Source organism: Sebastes fasciatus, chromosome 18 (genome assembly GCF_043250625.1).
Source record: "Sebastes fasciatus isolate fSebFas1 chromosome 18, fSebFas1.pri, whole genome shotgun sequence".
In the NCBI taxonomy this organism is placed as follows: domain Eukaryota; kingdom Metazoa; phylum Chordata; class Actinopteri; order Perciformes; family Sebastidae; genus Sebastes; species Sebastes fasciatus.
In genome coordinates, this window is record NC_133812.1 from 15,978,922 (window position 1) to 16,000,882 (window position 21,961).

The following is a 21,961-nucleotide window of genomic DNA, read 5'->3' on the forward strand; positions in this document are numbered from 1 at the left end:
AGATAAACAAAACATTCATTTTGGACCCGACAACATTTTTAAAATGATTAATTCACAATCATAATTATTCTTTTTTAGAAGAAGTGACTTTTATTTAGCACTTTTCTAAAAGCTCTGTGGATGTATTTTTTTTTTTTTGAATATTCGTCTACATAAAAATGTTATCAATAAGACCCTTAACATGACTGATTTGACTTGTTCACATTTGTTATTATGTACTTTGTCACTGACCTGTCTGTGTATCCAAAGACTCGATCTGGACAGTAAACTGGATTCATTGACTTACTAATATTATCTATCTTTTTGCAGCCGAAATCTATTCATATATTATTAATTGATAATGTGTCAGAATCCTAACAAATTTAACAGAGAATAGCAACAACAACCAATGACATCTAAGCAGAAATTCAACCAGCCAACCAGCCCATGGGTACCGTCAATACATCAAATATCTTTAAGAGGTCTTACTGTCATTTAGGGCTGCAACGATTAGTTTCAGTATCAATTATCTACAGGGTTTTTTTTCCCTCAGAGGTCACAGAGGTGAAACAGGCTTGAAACCTTTAACCAAATAATGAAATGCTGCTTTTCAGCTGGCTGTTAAGTTACTCTTTAACAAGCTGGTACAAGCAAATGTTTGGCATTCTTGCTTGAAAAGAGACTCAAATTACCGTATATCCAAAATATCAAAATAGTTAACAATTAGTTTTCTGTCCATTGACTAATCCAGTGATTCTCAAAGTGGGGTCCGTTGCACTCTGTCAGGGGATCCGCAAAATAATTTGCTATAAATTATAAAATTGTGCTGTATCATTGAAAAGTGCATATCTACAGATGGGGACCATTTGCAGCCATAAAACAAGCAGATTGTGTCCATTACTCTCTCCCACGTTAGCTTTGGGCCAACAGAAACTCTGATATGATTACGACACACAGCAATAAGATCATTATCTTTATGTTGAATTAATAAAATGACCCTCTGTTTAAAAGTATATAAGTGGTATTAACATGATTTAATTTGAAATGTGTTTCTGTTTATCACTATGAAAAAGGTCTGACGTATTTAGTTTGAAAAGTTTTAGAATACAAATAGTTCCCATGGCGTCTGAGGGTACAAATGGTAGTAAGCATTATGCTTAATCTGTGTTATGATTAAGAGGGAAAACTTTCTCCACTCGGACTAATCCAATTATGATTCCAGCTCTACAGTCCTTAATAAGGATTAATTAATCAGAACATGGTAAAAGAAATGCCATGCACTGATAACTTGTCTACCCACGACAGTTTAAGTTAATTCTCCTGGTGAGCTGAGGGAAAGTGGACAAACGTGACACATAATGTATTTTGTCATTACCCCCAGCAGGTTGCGGGGCACGTAGCCCTCGTTGTCCTCGAGTCGCGCCCACCACCACTCTGTTTCGCTGTCGTCCTGTCGTCGCAGGATGGTGATGGCGTCCCCCTCGCCGAATGGCAGCTCGTCCTGGTTCTGAACTTTGTAATCCCACAGAGCGTACACGGTCCCCTTGTTCATCACACCCAACTTCTCCTGAACACCTGCGTAAGAGAGTCCAAAACAGACTGTCAGTATTTCATCAAGGTCTTTATAGACAAATTAAAAACCAAAGACTTTTTCCAACTTATACCACGCTGCCTTACAATACGTGTTTGGTTTTTGTACAAACCTCAATGAAGTCCTTTTAGAATTACAATTGTGCACGCTAGACTGATTGGTAGGTTGTTTCTCACCGTATAGAAACTGAGAGCACTGGATGAAGCCTTCCTCCATTTCCTCGCATTTATCTGCAGCCGTCTCCACGTCACTGATGGTGCTGGCGAAGATGGCGGCCCCCGACTCGACCAACACCTTGCAGAGGTGAACGCTGTTGCAGGAGGCGGCGCAGTGAAGCGGAGTCCTGTTTCGAGCAAACGGGGGAAAAAAACAGAATGTATTAAAAAACAGGAAAATCAAAACTGAACTATATTTCTTCAAAAATGTGTGTGTGTGTCATCACTCACCATCCATCGCTGTCCGCAGCATTGACGTTCACACCGAAATCCAGCAGGAACTTGACTATGTGGTGATGTCCCGCACACACCGCGTTGTGCAGCGGTGTGATGCCCTCGTCGTTGGCGGTGCTGGGATTCTCCACCTGGAAAAACAGAGAAGGACCCAGATGAAGAGATGAGTGCTTAGCCGCGAAAGTGTGCAAATGCAGATAAATCAAAAGTATACTCACACAGTCGTGACATACCTCATAGATGATCCTCTGGACGAGGTCAAACTCTCCCTCCAATGAGGCGTCCAGCAGGAGAGCCAGAGGGTTGAACTTCACCCTGAAGCCGTGGCCGGTGCGCTCGGAGTTTGGCTTCTTCAGGTTTGTGCGCTTCTCCTGTGACGATGCAGAGAGGAGGCACGAGTTACAGCTTTATTTATTGAAAATGTAACTCTTTAAATGCGATAATAAGTATGTGTACGCTCTCACCAAGGCCTGTGAGGCCCCTGTGCCGCTCTCCTCTGGAGTGGTCACCTCCAGCACGGGGCTGGGCAGCAACGCCTCCGAGCTTCCCACGTTGTTATTGTTGTCGTCCTCTGCTTCCTCTTCCTCAGCAGGATCCAGCTCTGGTGACGAGGGCTCGTTGTCGTTAGCGTCAGTAGATGCCTCAGAGCCCGCCTCTTCCGCCCCTGGCGGCGGCAGTAGCGCCGTCTCAGAGGGGAGGTTGCCGTTGTCTGTGTCGGCCACAGAGTCCCTTCCCATATACGCAGGAGGATCAGCCGGCTGATAAAACGGCGTTCCGTTACCGGCACCGTTGCCACCTCCTGACCCACTCACTCCATTTCCCTCTATGCCTCCCGCTAGAGTGTTGAATCTCTGGTAGAGCAGTTTCTGGATGTTGGGTCCGCTGGGGCCTTCCGGTTCCGTGATGGAGCTGCGCTTCTTGAGCGGTCTCGGAGCGTTGGCGAGCTTTTTACGGAGCACCTCGAGATCGGCGTCGCTTTGGTAGCGCAGCGGGGAGTGTACCATGGGCGTTAGCTTAGTGGGGCTGAGTGGTCGTGGGATGTTCTCCACGCTGGGAGGAGGCGCTAAGGGCTCCGGGTGCTGGAAGAAGTCGTGATCGTCAAACTCTCCGTCCAAAGTGTCCTCGCCACCGGGGTGGCCTTGGAGCAATGGGAAGGCCCCTCCTGCCTGGACGAAAGGCAGAGGCGAGGGGGGTGTCGAGCTCGGGGGGAGAACAGGCTTCCCGTACACTAGAGACAAACAGAGAGGGTGGGGTTATATTGGTGGGTAATGACATCATCATTTGCAGTCTAAGGGCGCTTTCACAAGCCGTAGTCCATTTGTCTGAATCGGAATGAACAAATTAAAGCAGACCAAATAAAATAAAAAATTGCTGAGGGGCGTGTATTGGATCTAACAATTGGCAGCAATACTGAGAGACATTATATCACACTACAGAACACAAGGCAAGATTCAAATGATTCAAGATTTAACTATCAAACTACTAAATTATGAGAAAAAAAACCAAAAAAACTGGACCATCTCCTCAAACCCGGGTCTTACCTGCTTTGAGAGCAGGCTTGAGTGGCTGGCTCTTTGAACCTGCCTGCTGGAGGTACATGTGATAGATGGAGCTGGAGTTCATGGTGGGTGGACCCTTTCGGGGCGATTGAGGCCGTGAACCTCTGTCTGGGATGAAGGGTCGTACTGCCACAGCTGGCGGGGGATCCAGCCGCTCGCTCAGCCCGGGAGGGAAAAGCGGTATGTTGGGCTGGAAGGTGGGACTCGGCGGCACCGAGATTCGCTGCTGGATCTGCTGGGAGGACGAGCCCGTGGCGGGGGGGACGCGGGGCCAAGCGGGAGCTGGCGGGTTTGGGAGCGGGCGAAGAGGAGGAGGTGCGTCCCTGCGCCGCTCCAAGGAGCTGGCTGAGTTTGCTGAGCTGAGGTGGGAGCCATAGGGAGGTGGCTGTGGCTTGGATACGGCAGGGGAGGACACCACCATTTTGGGGTCTAGCACCTGAGTAGAAGCATGAAATCACACACGAATATCCATAAATAGATGAATAGATGATAGATAAATAGAAAATTAGACCTAAATCTTGAATTATATTAAATCAAAACACTATGACAGTTTCTCTCAAACAAAAAACATTTTTCTTATACATGTGACGTAAACCATGGGACGGATTAGAAGAAAGAGGACGAACCTTTTCTGCACTTGAAGCGATGGGGGAGCCTGAGGGAGGGCTCTTGCCCGGGTTATCAGCCCCTGAGTCTCGTCTCTCAGGAGGCTTTAGGGTTGTGCTGGTCTTGCCTAAAGTAGGCCAACCAGTTTCATTAGCTAGGGCACAAACAGGACACAGTGAGTGGGTTGCAAAAGAGAAAAAAAGATACCCAATGATTGAGGTGGTGTGAGAAGCGTAAGCCTCTTTTACAACTCAGGGTAGTGACGAAGCATGTCCACCAGAGCTAGGTCCAAATGGTAACGCTTTCTTGTTTTTGATATTTGTGATTAACCATATAAAGTGGAATATTAGCGATGGAATTTCAAGAACATGAGTCACGTAATGTACCATTTTGACCTAGAATTGGTGTTGAATGAAGGGTTCAGGATTTTGAGAAGCCTATCCTATTAACCAGACACCATTAAGAGACAATTCAACCTCATTTACATGTATAAGCAAAGATAAAAGGGAAAATCAAACAAGGTCTCTAAAAATAACAAATTCCTGCAAAAAGGAAGAACCACCAGAGGCTCCATGATACGACATCATCACGATACTTAAGTCACGATACGATCTTAATGCCATTTTAAACATTTTGCGATATGCTATGCATGAGTATTGCGATAAGATATATTGCGATATATTACCTTTTTTCAACTGCAAATTATGCAGTTTGTCAACATCTGTTTTATCTATTAAGGTACAGTTTTCACTCTGTTCATCTCAGAGCTTTCATTCACATATCTTGAGGTCAGAGGTCAAATTCCCATAGACAGAAATCTTCTATTAGCTGACTTGTCAGAAAGGCACTTTAACTATTTATGTCAGTTATTCCTCTTTCTCAAAATTTCACACATCTGCCACATCACAAAATTTACAAGTTGTTTTACTTTCTTACTTAAATTAAAATTGATCAAAAACACTGCACACTAAATGTTTCACGAGGGGCTGTTGATCAATAGGACAAAAATCCTGAGCCTTCACTTCACAGCAATGATGGCAATGAATGTATCTGCATTAGTATTTCGCTACTGTGCACTTTGTATTTAGCTACATTTAGTTACATTTGGTAACTAAATTGTGATTTAGTATGTCAGTACTGTTGGTCTCCTAGACTAAAGTGATTGCTTGAAAAAAATAGATGTGAGGGATAAAAAAAGGATGCAAGGATAGGTTGAAAAGAAAGAGGATGGAAAAAAAGGAAGACAACAAAACAACAGCAATAGTTAAAGGAATTAGGTTGTATAATATGACAATAACCGACTCGTTAGAGACCCAAAAAATCCAATTATGGCTATCTAGATTTCCAATGCTATTTAGTACTTATGGTAACTTCAAATTAACAAACAATACAGTAGATCTACGTTAGTGTGGTTGATTGGGAACTCTGTTTGCATTGCCAGAGTTTACTACAGTAATAACAAAGCAGTTCAAACACTAACCAGTCTAAAAGGGAACAGCTTGATCTGGATGATCAGTAGTGACAGAAACTAAGTGAATCCGATGACATTTTAACATGTACAAGTTTCCTTGTGCATGTTAAGCGTTTGACAGCTAAACGTGATTCTCACAGTTTGGCTGCTGTGAGAGTGGTGTGAAGGTTAATGTGAGGCAGGCTGGGGGATGCTATGAAATTAGAACAAAGCCCTAATATCTTGCGTGTGAATTTACGAGGCACTCGAACTCATTGAACCTTCTCAGAAGTGCACAATCACACACGGGGATCAGCAGTGCTTAGTCTGTGACACTTTTCTTCATATGATGTCAACTGCGATTAAGAGCGTCACATTTCTGCAGATGGCAGCAAAGTGTTTCAAGATGGCACCCCCACTAGTTTGACGTCATTAGCCGATCCGCAGAGGAAACACTCCAAAACTAAATGTCAACATGTGCTCAGAAAAACTGGCTCTCAGTGCTGCACTGGCAGGAGAGCTTAATGATGCCAAACAAGGATGCTTCCATCAGTCGGCCATTGTTCATGTTAACCAGGCACAGATGCTCATCTCCTCCTCAGATTCCCCAGCTGTGCATGTACGCTTTCATTTGTCTGGTGGACAAAATCATGACGTCTAAGTGAATCTGTTTTGTAGAGTAGTATAAAAACATCAGCTCGGGGCAGAACGCAATTTTGATAATCTTAAATTCTTTGCCAAACATCAAACTGACTATGATATTTAGGGTGTTTTCACACTAAGTCCTTTTCAGCCCTCCAAACGAACTCAGAGAGATTAGTCAGCAATTTTTTTGCATAATGTGAACACTCCAAAAGAACTCAGACCCCTCTGAAACGAACCAAACTCATACCTCGGGATGTGGTCTGAGTACGGTTCGCTTCAAGTCCGCGTTGCAGTTCGCTTAACCTGTGCATTGTGAACACAAACTGCTCCAGGTTCACTTTAGGGATGTCAAAAGAACCGATACTTCGGTACCAAGTCGATGCAAAAATTCTGAAGACGGTACTTGTTTTTCTACAGTACCGCAGGTACCGTATGTACTGTCGAGGCTCGAGACTAATGGCGTCCCGGGGACAAACGAAAATGTGTTTGGATTTTGGCGAGAAACTTAATAAAAATAATAATACATTTGTTTGAAGGAGATGTTTTTACAGTTTTTACTATATAAAATAGAGTCACTATGCGTGTACAATTTAGCGACCACCAGCCTCCGCTTGAGGATAGGGAAAGTACCTTTCTGTCTCCATCAGGCTTGCCCCCAAATGCTCGTTATGATTGTAATAATTGATGACAAAACACATTAAAAACTGCATTAATTGCACAGGCGGGACATCCTAAAACAGCGCTGCATTTTTCGCATATGCCACACAGACGTTTATGGTCTTAATGAATTTATTCCATTAGGACCGCACGGCAAGTAAAAAAAACTATGTGGGTCTGAGCTCCAGAGAAACTATAGTGTGAACAGAAAGAGGTCTGAAGTGGATCAGAATGAGAAATGAGTCCTCTTTCAAATGAACTGACGCAAACGCAAAAAGAACTGAGTCCCTTTTCTGTTGGTCCGCTTTAGGACTGAGTTTGGTTCGTTTAAAAAGGACTATATGTGAAAACACCCTTAAAAAAGATGTTGTATGGAGTGAAATAACTCCGGTGCATGCTGAGGATCCCGTGCTACAATCGAGAGAGAGAAGGTTCAGGAGGTGCCAACCCCTCGGCTTACGCAGCACTGTGCACTCACGGGATGTGCCGTCGGAGCCAGTGGAGGCTCCGGTGCCCGGGTGTGATTCTGGAAGGGGCGGGGGTACCGGGTCCACAACGATGTCTAAATCAGACACCTTCCAAGGGCCGGGAGGCTTTCGCACACCGTCTGCCCAAAGGAAGAGTTGCCCCCAACCCCGCACCCGGTGAAACGGAGACATTACAAAAGACAGCACAGGACAGACACATGAGAGAGGAGGAGGAGAGAGAAGGAAGGGAATCACAGTATACACAACACAGGAAGAGAGGGATGTTAGAGAGGAAGGAAAAGGAAAATCACAGAAATCAAGTCCAGGCGGAGAATTAACTGAGAAGTCAGGTAGGAAGGAAACAGTAACAGTCGGGGCCCGGGAGGGAATTTCAGTCATGGAAGATGTGTTAAATGTATAGTAAGACGACTACATATCCAATCCAGGAACTATCTTCTCATCTGCTTTAGCTAACTGACCATCACAATGTTCCTGCTTTCTTTAATGAGGAAAGAAAAAGACTAAAATCTTCAATTAAAACTCAGCCTAAAGATAGTGTATCACTGTTGTTTGCATCATTTTTTGGGGAAAAATCTGCACTGCAGTTGTAATTTTGATGTGTTTCAACCAACCTGACTTGGTGCGGCCTTGGTTGGCTTGGTTATTAACGCCCAGAGTCTGAGGCTTCAGTGGATCAGGTGGTATTGTGTAGCCACCTTCCTGTCGGCCCGGTACAGGGACCTGGATGTACGGCCCAACGGCAGCGACGCGGCCCAGAGTACCAGGAGCCGGCTGGGGAGAGGGAGGCCCGTTGGCTCTGTTCAGCTATAAGAGTCAGAAAAGATTCAAATATTACAAGTGTTGACAGGGAAAACAATCAACATATAGAGGAGATATGATAATAATACAATATCACAAGTTGGACTGTCCGGACTGACTTCTCACTGGGACAGGAGACATTTCAACAAAACAGAGTCTTAATGAGGAGATGTGTTGAGCGCTCTTAGTCTTACAGGAAGGTTCTCTTTTTGACGTGCCTCAGCTTTTTTCTTGTAAAGGCGTTCCCGCAGCTCGCTGATGCGCTTGTCCATGAGCGTCACCTCCATGTTGCGTTTGTTGAGAAGATCTTTCTGTTGCTTCAGCTTGCTGTTTTGCTCCTGGTTCAACTTGTTCCGGATCTGCGGGGGATTAAATGCGGACGTACAGATTCACTAGAACGGTAGATGCTGCACGTCACTCACTGTAGTCCGGGGGAAAGTAAACATAAAAAAATTCACCAGATGTTGCACTTATTTCTACAAGGTAGTACCTGAAGTTCCTGGTAGAGCTTACGGAGCTCCAGGGCTGCAGCGCCGGTTACTTGTCCACCCAGGGCCGTCTGTATGCCGTTGAGCTTTCCCCTCCGCAGGTCCTCCAGCTGCAGGCTCAGCTGCTCCACCCTCAGCACTGCAGACTGTAACTCTGCCTGCTTCTCTTGGAAGAGGCCGCTGACCTGTTCGATCTCTGCCGCTGGATGTGAGACATGAAGAAACAACATCAGCTCATTCGTAACCTACAGTACATGTTGGCTGACTTCTTTAAAATAAGCAAGGTAGCTTTCTTCTCAAAGTGGTATTGTGTAGCCTCCTTCCTGTCTGGAACCTTTTAGTTCCTTCAAGAGTAGCCCTGGGACTAAAATTACCAGGAACTTCTTGGTGGAAACGGAGCTATATACAACTGCATGAGTGTTTAAAAACAGAGTTAGTAGATGATGTACATATTAAAAGTATACTTACACAGGTTGCCATTGATGACCTTGCTGTAGTCCACCTGGCCTCTCATTGCCCGAATCTTCTTGAGCTTCGCCTCCTGGCTCTCCACGCGATCCTTCAGCTTCTGCAGCTTCTCGCTCTCTGAGACGGTTTGCTGCTGACGCCGCTCCTGCTGCTTCAGGTAACGCAAACGTTGCTCCTTCAGGAGGACCAGACAGAGAGTGATGTTTTATAGGCAAACAGGTAAACACAAGGTACAAAAATGCTGTCAAACAGCATCCAACAGTGCGGACTGTCTCAATACTAAAACCAGCGAGGCACCACACAGATATCTCCGTGGCAGACAGACATACCCTGAAACTAGGCTAACTCTTTCTACTGTATGCACTACGTGAATGAAATGCTGCGCTGTGTCAAGACCGAAGTCTGGAGGCTGAAGAAAGGGTCAGATGACTTCATCTCTCCACCCAACTGAGAACTGCTCCAGTTCAGGTCCTAAAATAGGAAATGACAGGCCCAGGTTTCCAAATGACCGCGGGGCTTCATGTGGGCCTACTTTTCACACGCCAAAACAAAGGCAAAAAATACGTCTATCTGCGGGGTCTACAGTGGGCTTCGTCTCGCATGACTGATCTCGACCGATCAGCACTCCACAAGCACGGAGGTCAGACTCAGTTAGTGCACTGAGAAGCCTGGTGGACTGGTTATATGGAGGTTCTTATTCCTTCCATTACAAGATGAAATATTTGTATTTAATTGGTCTGAGAAAGGTAGTTTCCTTAGTCTTCAAAGTCATGCATAATGTACATGTTTGAGTGAACACTGTTATGCAAGTTCCTTTAAAAGACTGAACTATGAATTCTGACAAACTGGACAATCCTACAGCACAGTGACTCATACTGCCTCCCATCTCATTTGTTACACAACTGTTTGCCCCAGTTTCAGGTCATGATGGGACTCTTTGGATGAGAGTAGTGCAACAGGAGTCTGTTTCCTCTCCAACAGGAAGGTTCGAGGCTGCGTACTGATCTTGCTGGGCCTCGAACTAATGCCTAGTCTGTGTCGGAGTCTCAGACTAACTGACATAACATCAAACTGACCCGAACCTTTCTGATCACCTCTGTAAAATGCGAAAGATGGCAAGTTATGATTGGTCTGGCTTCAACGTATACTCTGCCATAGGGGTGGGCGATATGGCCAAAATCTTCAATCACGGTATAATTTTATATCATGATACAGTAATTGTTCTCTTAATTCAATTAATAAATGGTTTAAAATAACCATACCGTTCTTCATCACATTTGATTATTTTCTTCTTTAATTTGGAACAAACAAAAACAACTGGGACAAGACAAGACTTAAGACTCAAAACAGTAACACTCAAATTCTTTAAGCTTTAAGATTCCTGAGAACAAGAATTTCAAGTGTCACAGGTTTTGCCAAAACTCTACAGGTGGACAGATTTCTACCGTCGCACAGCATACTGTGTACTGTCATATTGCCCAACCCTACTCTGCTATGTCTCTCACAAAGTTACAGCGAGAAAGACTGCCTTGTCTGACACAGTAACCATCTGAACAGGCAACATTTTTGTATGATCTAATCCCAGCATGAGAACATAACATTTAGGTTTAAGGACTGGCTGATTTTCTGATATAATTACCACAAATTTCTGCTTCAGATTTAACAATTTCAACTAGAAAAGCAGGAAGATATTGCAGCTTTTGGTGAGCCTCCTGTGTAGTGGACCTGTGAACCCTCTGGTGTTACCCGGTAGGAGCAGTAAGAAGCATATTTTGAATGAAAGACCATAGCAGGATAAAAGAATGAAGACAAGACGCTACCTTTGCGACGAGCATCTGCTGCTGAGCCTCGATTTGCTGCTGCTGCCGTGTGGCCATCTCCTGCAGCTCCGACAGCGTGAGCTCCACACGCTGATTCCCCACCTACACACACACAAACACACGAGAATCGGTCAACAACACAGTGAGATCTGAGCAGAGTGGTCCTGATGTTGACAACCTCTAAAATGTTATAAGAGCCACTGATGTATACTGATGATACACAGGGCTTTTTAAACATTTCAAACTAATTTAAATTACGATTTTGTACAATAAGCCAAAAAACAATTCTGGTCCCGTCTTCCTCAAACTAACACATGTTTGGATCAAACCAGGGCATGACCCAATATTTGTTTTTTTGCCCTGTAGGAGCTGCTATGAGTATGATGACACACTAATGAGGATACGCGACTCTTCCTCTAGCCAAAACAACTGTTAAAAGTTGAACAGTCCAATTTCAGTATCAGAAATACGTAAAACATCTGGAGAACTAAACCGTGAGATCCCATGCAGGGTCATATATCTTTGTGTATCTTTATGTCATGTATGTTGCCAATACTTTTAAATGTAAATGTTTGACAAAATAGCACTTTAAAAGACAAATATGCAAGTCAATCAGTGCAGAAAGAAGTTACATGAGCTAAAAACGTTACATAACAAGAGCAAAGAAACAAGTTACACAAAAAGCCATTTGCAGAAATGGTTTTAAAAGCTGTCTGATTTCAGCAGCCAGAGGCTCAAACAGCAGTGAGAGTCGAGCTCTCCGTTCTCCACAGCAAGGCTCCAAATGTCATTACGATGGGACATTACTTGTGACGAGACTCAGTTAGCGAGCAGGAGACTCACGGCTAAACATGACCTGAGATGTTTTTGGCCACTACTGGTGCTGTAGAGCAGTGGTTTAATGAGAGGATCCCTGTATGGTTTATATATGCATTACAATTTATTGATGTTAAAAAAACAAAACTGCCATTATCAATAGAAGCTCCACGATTTACTTTTTTCTTAGAGGTCAGATTCATATGATATAACTTGGGGCCTCAATTTATGATTATTTTCATTACAAATTAATCTGCAGATTGTTTTCTCAATCAAGCAATTGACTGTTTTGGTCTAAAAATGACAGAAAATAGTAGAAACAAAAATGTCCATTGCAGTTTTATAAAGCCCAGGATGTGATCATGTGACCGCGGTGGAGTTTGTTTATAGCCTAATGTTAGCTTTTTACATCTGGCGATTGCATTCACTCTTCATAAAAGTGGTGTTCATTTGTGGAGATTATCTTGCTGAACACAACGTGTAAGTATCATAAACGTTTGTTTGCCACAGAGCTTATTTTCTACAATAATCCAAAACCCAATGGAAAAATCCCGTTGGCTTTTTGTCGAGGGAACCAGGGCGATGCTAACTTCCTGATTGGCCTACAAAAATACGTCATCCCTGCAGCACTCTATAACATCGTCAGACTCACGATGGACAGCTTTCTTCTGTCTTCTGACACCTGCATTACAGTTCGGTCTAAGATTCTGGTGTTTTATGCTAGCAGCGGATAATGTAGCATCAAGCTTCTAGCCTCAAGCAGAGATGAGGAACTGGTGAGCTCACTTCTTTCTAACTCCACACCTCCAGATTCTTTTCATTTTCAAACTTGTAGTCATCGGCCACAACTGAGGCAATTTATCACATTTCGTGCAGCAAACAAAAGGATTCATACAACCTTTTTCACATATGAAAATGCCACATATAATGTGTAGAATCACCCTTTAAAGATATTCAGTTTACAAAAACAAAAGAGAAAGAGAAGCCGCAAAGTCTTACAACCATACACAAGGGAATATTTGGCAGTTGACTTGGCAAAATTACTTAAACAATTTATTGCCATTTTCTTCTTTTCTGTTGACCAACTAATCACTTCAGCTATAGTTGTAGCAAGAAAAAACGCTCTATGCAACTAACAAACTATAAAAGGGTACAGAGTTTATATAATGTAGACCAAGCTAGTAGAAGTAACAGTAAAATTGGCTTTACTAGAAATGAAAAAATGGTTCATCACCTCCGTAAACGTTTTCAATGAAATCCTCCTCTCGAGCCAGAAATCAGCTCCCATGTGTTGTTCGGGAGAATAAAGGAAGACTGGCGATCACATTCAATTCTGTTTTTCCCCGAACTATCACTCTACAGACTTCTGAATATCCTAAAAGCAGCCGCTACCGTCAACACGCTGGCGCACTACTCTTCAATAAAACAGCATACTGAGTGAGCAGCGAGTTACAGTCCTCCAAACTACAAGCGGTACTGAAATGCTGAAGTGCTCCTAGACTTTGCCTTTAGGAAGTGTGTTCAAAGAGGGAGGAGACGATGCAGGAAATGTCACCGTGTTTATTTTTTTTTTCAAATAACAGACTGAGAAATGTAGAATATTTGTGCGGAAAGAGCTCTCTTTTTAAAACATGAAGGGATTAGTAAGAGGCATGGAAGGGATGACGACATGAAAAATAGATAATAAAGTCCAGGTGAAATAAACAAGACACGCAAAAGACAAAAATATTGTATGCATGCGCTGCTCTTACTCGATTAGAAGAGGCAGACACTTTTGTGACTCATCTTGTCTGAATAAAACATGCTTCTCTTTGGGAATAATTTGATGTCATGCATCATCTCATCTCTTAAAAAGACACTCAACACGGACACTGCATTTGCAGCTTTGCCCGTGTGGCTCAAGCAGCGGTTTCCTACCTGGGATTTGTTAAGGCATTTAGATATAAGAGTGTCTAGGAAGACTCGGAGTGGGGGGGGAGGGACGAGCTGACTCAAGCGAGGTCGAGATGGGGAGAGCGGGGGAAGCCACTGGCACACGCACACACAGCCACGCTCAAATGCACTCAGGCAACACTGCATCAGTGACAATTCACCCGAGGGAGAAACAGACACACTCGCCCTCAGACAATGATGAAGAGGGAGTCGGAGAAACACCCGACTGAGCAGAACGAGAAGGAGAGCAGCCACAGCCTCATTGATGGGAGACTACGTTAACCGCTCCAACAACTGTATAGATCTGTTTCTGAAGCAGAGAGCGACATCCCAGGCTAAAATATCGTTTTTCATGCCCTGGTCAATTTTTTGATTTTGGGCTATTTTGCTTCCATAACATGTTTTCTTTCAGACTAGTGGAAATAAAACATCCAAAATACACATTTATGTGTTTATTTTACTACATTTTGTCTATTTGCGTGTGTAGATTTCTCCTAAATTCACCCTAAGTTAGCTTTTTATAATGCCTCATTTGCATATTTAAACATAACATTTCAGAAAACTCTTAACACAAAAAACAATTGTCTTAATGCAAGTAATCAACTGGGGAAGTCTCATGATGACATCTATTAGTTTTTGTTTTTTTTACCCTATTCACCTGTAGAGTCACCCCTTAATAAAATATTCATCAATAATGTTTCAGAATAAAAGAACCCAGTTATTCATGACTATTACTCATGTAATAATGTTCTGAAGAGCAAAGAACTTTGTAAGAACTAAAACGTTTATTTGATTAATTGATCAACAGAAAAAAAAAAATCAGCAACTACTTTGAGAAATTAATTACAAGATTAATCTATTTATTATCAGATAGTTAACTGAAAGTCTTTGGGGTTTTGGACTGATGGTTGGATAAAACAAGCATTTTGAAAATGCTATCTTGTGTTTAAGGAAATTGTGATCCACATTTAACTATTCTCTGACGTTCGATAGACCAAAAGATTCATCAATTAAGAAAATAAACTACAGATTAAGAGAAAATGCTTATTGACATGGCCAAATATAGAGCTGTGACTATGATTATCTTCATTACTGATTTTAATTATTTTCTCGACTAATCAATTGATGTAGGTCGGAATAAAAAAAGAAAGACATTTCTGAGCCCATGGCGATGTCTTCTAAGTGCTTGTTTTGTTCGCCCAAAAGTCCGATACCCAAAGACATTCAATCAACCATCATAAAATGGTAAGGAAAAGCAGAAAATCCTCACATTTGAGAAGCCAGAGAATCGTATGAAAAATCACTGAAACGATGTGATTGATTAAAGATAATTTTTTTTTTTCAACAAATCATGTCAGCTCTTGGTAAATGAAATGCGATGTCTCAGCACTGCCAATAAGATGTCACCATCAATTACGGAAACTAAAATTGTGACATTAAAAAACATTGAAAATGCGTGCGATCGTCGTCGTAGCGTTCCCTTGAGGCACCTCTGCTCTTTTACGAGGCAGCGTCCCTCTCAGAGGATGATCAGCTCTGCATGGCGGAGAGAAAGCCCCTGGGGTTTGGGCAGCAGCCCGTGGAAAAGCCAACGCAATGATCCTCTTAGGGCCCGTTATATCATCCAGCAGGCTGACTGATATAATCCTCTAAATCAGATATTAGGAAAGAAACTCGGACACAGCTGACTGAGCCTCGGCACTCGGGAGGTTAAAGCAGAGCCGGCCGTGCAACTGATAATGTTGAACAAGCAGTGGTGATAAAATAGATGTTGCCATGCTATGGTTTTATAGGTTAGTAGTACCATACTGGAGGTGATTAAATAGAGACGGTCGCCTGGGGAGTTGATCGATTTCTAGATCCGTAAAAATATATATTACCTCATGATACTTCCTCAACACAAACAGGGTCAGAAGTTGATGGTTTTCAGGATGATAATGAAAGGAATGGCTTCTGGGTGCTCTTGTGCTACAATCTTTTTTTCTTTTAAAACAAAAACAACAACCATTCCATTTCCTGCTGCACTGGACCCTTAAGGTTGGATTAGTTACGATTCCTTGACCGCAACACTTTACTTTTGTGAAATCTGGGACAGATGGTCGGAGAGAGAAAGGATGCCACGCCAGAGGCTGCTCTTATCAGAGTCATTCACATCTCCTAGCACACACATCCTAAAGCTAGAGCTCAACATGCACAACAACGGGCGCACCTGACAGGGAAACACTGTGTGGAAACAGAGCAGGGTCTGGGATGTTACTCTCAAACACTGGCTTCATATCAGAATCATGTATCCACAGATACTGATACTTTTACCTCATATACCAGAGACTGGAGTTGTGACATTATTGTGCTGTACTATGATAACACAGAAATGCTGCTTGACCAGTTTAGAGTCGATGTAAAGAAATCATGTCAGCTAAACTCACTGAAGAACAATGACTCCTCCCTTGCCAATATTTGCTTTGCAGTCTTTAATATAGAGTGTAACAAATGCCTTTGTCTTTGTATTAGAAAGCCACTATGATTTAAAGCATTTTTCCACTTTGCAATGTGTATCACTAAAGTCAAACTGAAATTAAGACTATTTTTTGCCAAGAAATCAGTATATACTGTATACTCTTTGCAATATTTTGCGTGGCATTATTGTATCGATACACAGACGTCAAGTATCAATCTTTTATTTTATAACTATTAACCTCTTAACAAGACGCTATTCTGTCTTTCAGAGGTTGTAGCGGGCTCAGTCTTAAAGCTAGAGTGAAGATACTAGTATCATGTCATGTTAGCTTGTCGGGAAGAACGCTAAATACCGCTCCAAAGTTACTCTAAATTTTGGCGAGGAAAAACTGGCGTGGCCATTTACAAAAGGGGTCCCATGACCTCTGACCTCAAGATATGTGAATGAAAACTGAGATGATGCTGATGAGGAGTGAAAACTCTTATCTTATTAGATAACGCAGATGTTGACAAACTGCATATTTTGCAGTTGAAAAAAGGTAAGAAATCGCAATATATTCTTTTCTATCTTATCTTATCGCGATACTCAGCATATCGCAAAATGTTTAATATCACAATAACATCATATCGTGACTTAAGAGTCGTGATAATATCGTATCGTGGGGCCTCTGGTGATTCCCACCCCTTGTGTACACTACACTAGATTGTGTACGGATCTGATTCATTTGCTTTGTACAACATCTGTGATGACGGGTCAACCCATTGCTGAGAGTTCTGACAGTCTGGCCACAACTGGACCCATGAAAAAGAGACAGCAAATGCTAGCAACACCCCCCCTCCTTTCTATAATGTGTGACGAAAACAACACAGTGTGCAGGACTTCGACAATGGCACTCAGCAGATGTTAAAATAACATTAACGTCGTGTAGGAATCAGTGCTGCTGTTAACAAGCTAGACTAACGAGGTGAAAGTTAGTTAGCCCTGCTTCCACTTTCAGAGTCTTTTTTTGTCTCTTCGTATCTGCCTGTGTAACTGCACTGAAGGATTTCATAACTGCCTATAGACCTGGTTTGTTCTGTAAAAGTACATTTCTATTTTAGCATCCTTTTATTTTAGACAATGCTAATTAAGACTCACCCCATTCTCATTGTGCTTCTCTCCAGCGTTTCCACTTCTGCGACTCGTCTGATCCTGAGACTGCTGACTCCCTGCAAAAAAAGAAAACAGTCGCCATCACAAACACGGGCAGGGCAGAGACACACCAGCGTGCACAGACGGGGCGTGCACAGTCGCACACAAGTGCAGATTCAGAGGCAACAACCATTGTCAGGAATAGTTTGAAAATTCATTGACTTGATTGCTCGTGACAGAGGCATTTAAGAACTGGGACAAGCACTGCTGACTAAAGCCACCTAACTCAAACTGTTTTTGATAAGAAAGGCTTGATGGAAAGATGTGAGTAAATGATTTAAAACGTCACAGGAAGAGATACAAAAAAAAGGGCCACTTCTGCTGTACTGTACTTCTAAAAAAAATCACCGGATATCTTGATGGTACCTTTGCTGCAAAAATACACTTTCTTATATCAAATATGAATCAGATCAGGATCACGTCAGAATGAGTTTGTTTCTCTGCCGCCTGTTAACTTTGTGTGTGCTTCCTTTAGTGGTCTACACAATGTAACCTGACTTTGATTCAATTCCAACACAGGAATTTGTTTTACACCTAGCTTTCTATGTGGCTATACTCCACCCAAACACAAATGCAAAAAAAGATTCCTGTCAATGCATGATTCATCCTTTGACATGCACCATCAAGCATCAATTAAACTTCCGTGAAGACAAACTAGATAACAGCGTCCATAGATGAGCACTCAGCCAGAACAGGTGTCAGGAATTCCCCGACAACCCTCGACCCCACCCTCCACCCTCCAGGTAGAGAGACTACACAGAGCAGAAACACCTCCAGACAGAGGAGACAATACGCACCTTGATCACTGCTCTCAGTCGGTGAATCTTCATGCCGGAGGAAGAACTTGACTTCTTGTTTCCGAGGCCCCCATTTCTGCAGATGTTCATACATCATGTGTTCGAAGGGGATCGCTCGCTCTACACAGACAGAAAAGTTAAGATTAGTTAAACTAAACATGGAAACCGCTGATCTAATTCAGTTTTCTAGTACATGTCCAATGAGTCATATGCAAAATTATGTGTGCCAGTTAAAAGCACAGTTTAAAGAAAACGTTTGATATTTTTGGTAAATATGCTTTCTTGCTGAGAGTTAGATTGAAAACATTACTCTCATGTCTCTGATAAATCTGAAATGACTAACCCACAACAGAGGTGTCGTAGGGCAGGCCAATGCAAACTTGGCTTGGGAGTGGAGGGGGAAACTGTGTGCGTGTTAAAGAGGACCTATTATGCTTTTCTGCTTTTTCCCTTTCCTTTATTGTGTTATATCGTTCTTTGTGCATGTAAAAGGTCTGCAAAGTTACAAAGTCCAAAGTCCACGCCAAAAAGGAGTTACTCTCCCCCACAGAAACACTGCTCCTTAACTGCCTGAAAAGCCTTGTTTGAAGTCCCGCCTTTTTTTTTTGTAACGTGGTGATGTCACCAAGTAACACATTTGCTTATTACATAGCTTTGTTGAATACTCGATTCTGATTGGTCAATCACAGCATTCAACGGTCTGTTATTTCTTTATAGCAGACCGTTGCTATGTATAACAGACCGTTGCTATGTGCGCAGTTCTGATTGGGACTCTGGCGGACCGTTTTTGTGTCAAATTATTGACTTCTTAAGTAAGTAGCCGTGTAATAAGCGGGATAATGTACAGCTAAGTAGCGGGTCATTGTTGTGAAATAAACCTCGTAGAAACCCAAAATGCATGTATGAACCTAGAAATGAGCATAATAGATCCTCTTTAATGTTCTGATAACTACGATGATTAAAAAAATGAACTAATAAAGTAAAGATCATCAAAGAACAACAGACACACTTATGATCTAAGCAACTTTATCTTTCCCTGCGGTCTTCATCAGCAGGTCTACTGGCACTACCAGCCATCAACCTCAGCACAATGGGTGCCAGGACATTGTCCTATACTGCACCCAAACTTTGGAAACCCACTATCCCTCTCACGTCCGCATACTGGACTCAATTACAGATTCAAAACTGCTTTTAAAACCCATCATTTTGAACTAGCGTATTCACTTTAACTATTGTATGTGTTATTGTTGATTTTATTTATGTTTTATTACCGGTGCTTGTTGTTTATTGAAGGTTTTATTACTGATTTTATGTGATGTAAGGTGACCTTGAGTGCCATGAAAGGCGCCCATTAAATAAAATGTATTATTATTACTTTATGCTGACATCTGTCTATGTCTTGGCAGTGTGCGTGTTTTATCAGAATTAAATCAAGTGATGACATCCCTATAAAAACTATGACCGCTGAGATTGATGGATAAGTACGCCTGCTAAAACTTTTTTTTTTCACATTTCAAGAGGATGAGCGCTCTGTGGGCAAAACTAAGAGAGACAAAGAGGCAGAGACAAAGACAGAGAGGTTTTAGGAGGTTTCGGGGGCAGACGGCTGCATTGTGAGGCACCAGCCGAACACGATTGCATAACGTGGGTTAATAAAGCCCTCGGCTGGGGATGTTGTTTTCAACAGGGGAGTGGCCCCTCAGCAAAAAACGCTGATAACACCGGGTGTGTCAGCACGACTGTGGAGATGGGAGCAAAGTGTTCGGGCCGAGTGGAATCTGTTGTGACAGTGCTGTGGACTGCACCAGCACGTAACCCTGTTCTGACATACAAGTTTGTACTTTAAGTATATTATAGTATTAATAGCTGATCTATTCTTCTCTTCTATTTGAGGGTGTGAAACTTTTGCCTTATCTGTGGCTTCTCCATCCTCCACTCAGGCAGTCATGCATGGCCCTGCTTGGCAGCTGAACTTTCTTTTAATGAAGTGCTTGTTTTTACATTAATGAGGAAGGCTAAAGGCTACTGCTTTATATAATTACATTCCTGTGCTCGTAAGTGAAGTGTCACGCTCAGAGATAATGGACTTTCAGATTCATGCATTACTGGTGACACCTTCTTTAACGGGGCGGAGCACTGAGCGCTGCTTTCACCACAAGAAAAGAAGCGCCTCCGTAACAAGCAGCACTCTTTTAAACCAGCTCTTACCGTTGCCTCTCCAGACCTCGGCCAGGTGGCAGCCGCTCTCGCCGGGCTCTTTGCAGAACTCGACGACGTCGCGGCACGTCGTCTCGGGGGTGATGGGCACCTCAGTGGCAGCCTGTTCCCCATCGCTGAGGTACACCGTCAATATCATCTGAAAGAGGAATAAAAAAAAACACAAAAATCATGAAAGAAAAACACAGATAATACTGACAGAAATATACTTAAAGATGGTACAAGAAATGAGAGAATATGTAATTATCTGATGCTGTGGTTTAAGGACGAAGCTTAACCCACTCTTGCGTTGTACAAAGCCCAGTCTGCTGATGCGACATTTTGCCATCCACCAGCAGCGCCAACTGTTAGTTTGAGCGGCTGGTGGACTCATGCCTGTGCCTGCCACATTTCTGTTTACTATGATTAGGGCCTGCCATAGCGTTGAACATACACTGCTGTTCAGCCTGGGAGGCAAGACATACATAGCAATACAAGCCCGCACATGCTTCTGTCTGTAATCACATAACAGTAAAAGAGGTCAAAGCAGAGATCACACATTGCTTTCTAAGTTCTAAACAACTAACTTTCAGGACACACGGAGTCAATGGATGACTGAGGAAACTGCAGATCTGTCCTAAATATACCCTCCTAAATGTGAGCTACTAAATGGCTAAAATGTTATAGGCTGCATGGAGGCAGAAGACAGAAGATGATGATAAGGACTTAAGTGAACTTCATCCCAAATGCAGCATCTTCAAGCAATCACCTGAGTGTTCAAAGTGCTCCTTTGTATCTGCAGCTATCAGACTACAACACTACCTGTCCAAACCTCAGCTGACTCGCAGGGTGACAAGGTAATGGCAGTGTATACATGGCCTTTGGACTAATCCATATGGCACTGCCTGCATAGTGTGTGTCTTCAGCTGGAATACAAAGGCTAAAATGATTGGGTGATTAACCAACCAGCTGAAAATCAACAAACAGCTCGGGCTGAACGATTTGGGGAAATGTCCATTTATGATTTTTTGGAGGATTTTGATTTAAACTACAATGTTCTATAAATTAACTTCAGGCATAGTTGGTGGTCCACACAGTGTTGAACATGATTTTTTTGTACAAATAGTCACAAACATTGAAATGATACAGATTGGTGGTGTTTCTTTCTAGAACACCTTTTGGCCAGCATAAACAGTGTTGAAATCTTATTAAGCAGAAAACAGTCAGTCAGTTTCTTATAGTAGTTTGACCATAGACTGTATAGAAGTGTGATGTCACCCATTGGTTTGTGGACTGCCGTTTCGAAGCCTTGAGGTCAGAATTTTGGCCATCGCCATGTTGTTTTTTTTGCAACTAGATGTGACACAAGAGGGTAAATACAACTTAACGACATTTTTAGATGACCAAAAACGTTATAATTAACTTTCATGAACTGAAAACACACTGTGAAAGGGTTAAAGTTCTAAGACGAAAACACGGACAACGCCGTAGAGGCGACCTGTCAATCACAAGGTAGCTACGCTCTAAAGTATCCCCTCCTTTATGGTCTATTTGACTCTAAATGGGACCATAA

General features: G+C 42.6%; 1 protein-coding gene across 7 annotated transcripts in view; it reads right to left on the reverse strand.

Annotated features, from left to right (window-relative positions):
• ppp1r13bb (protein phosphatase 1, regulatory subunit 13Bb) overlaps nucleotides 1-21,961 on the reverse strand; it is a 32,159-nt gene that overhangs the window by 558 nt on the left and 9,640 nt on the right. The window contains exons 3-18 of one of the 7 annotated variants that reach the window (XM_074616204.1): nucleotides 20,401-20,548; nucleotides 18,193-18,312; nucleotides 17,342-17,412; nucleotides 10,999-11,100; nucleotides 9,179-9,353; nucleotides 8,713-8,912; nucleotides 8,441-8,581; nucleotides 8,036-8,228; nucleotides 7,415-7,543; nucleotides 4,205-4,338; nucleotides 3,561-4,014; nucleotides 2,484-3,247; nucleotides 2,238-2,390; nucleotides 2,017-2,150; nucleotides 1,747-1,913; nucleotides 1,355-1,554 (exon numbers count right to left, since the gene is read on the reverse strand). In XM_074616204.1, coding sequence (XP_074472305.1) covers nucleotides 1,355-1,554; nucleotides 1,747-1,913; nucleotides 2,017-2,150; nucleotides 2,238-2,390; nucleotides 2,484-3,247; nucleotides 3,561-4,014; nucleotides 4,205-4,338; nucleotides 7,415-7,543; nucleotides 8,036-8,228; nucleotides 8,441-8,581; nucleotides 8,713-8,912; nucleotides 9,179-9,353; nucleotides 10,999-11,100; nucleotides 17,342-17,412; nucleotides 18,193-18,312; nucleotides 20,401-20,548 — 3,285 coding nt within the window. Of the gene's footprint in view, nucleotides 1-1,354; nucleotides 1,555-1,746; nucleotides 1,914-2,016; nucleotides 2,151-2,237; nucleotides 2,391-2,483; nucleotides 3,248-3,560; nucleotides 4,015-4,204; nucleotides 4,339-7,414; nucleotides 7,544-8,035; nucleotides 8,229-8,416; nucleotides 8,582-8,712; nucleotides 8,913-9,178; nucleotides 9,354-10,998; nucleotides 11,101-17,341; nucleotides 17,413-18,192; nucleotides 18,313-20,400; nucleotides 20,549-21,961 lie in introns of all 7 variants that reach the window. The other 6 variants (XM_074616201.1, XM_074616203.1, XM_074616202.1 and 3 more) reach the window with 6 other exon arrangements.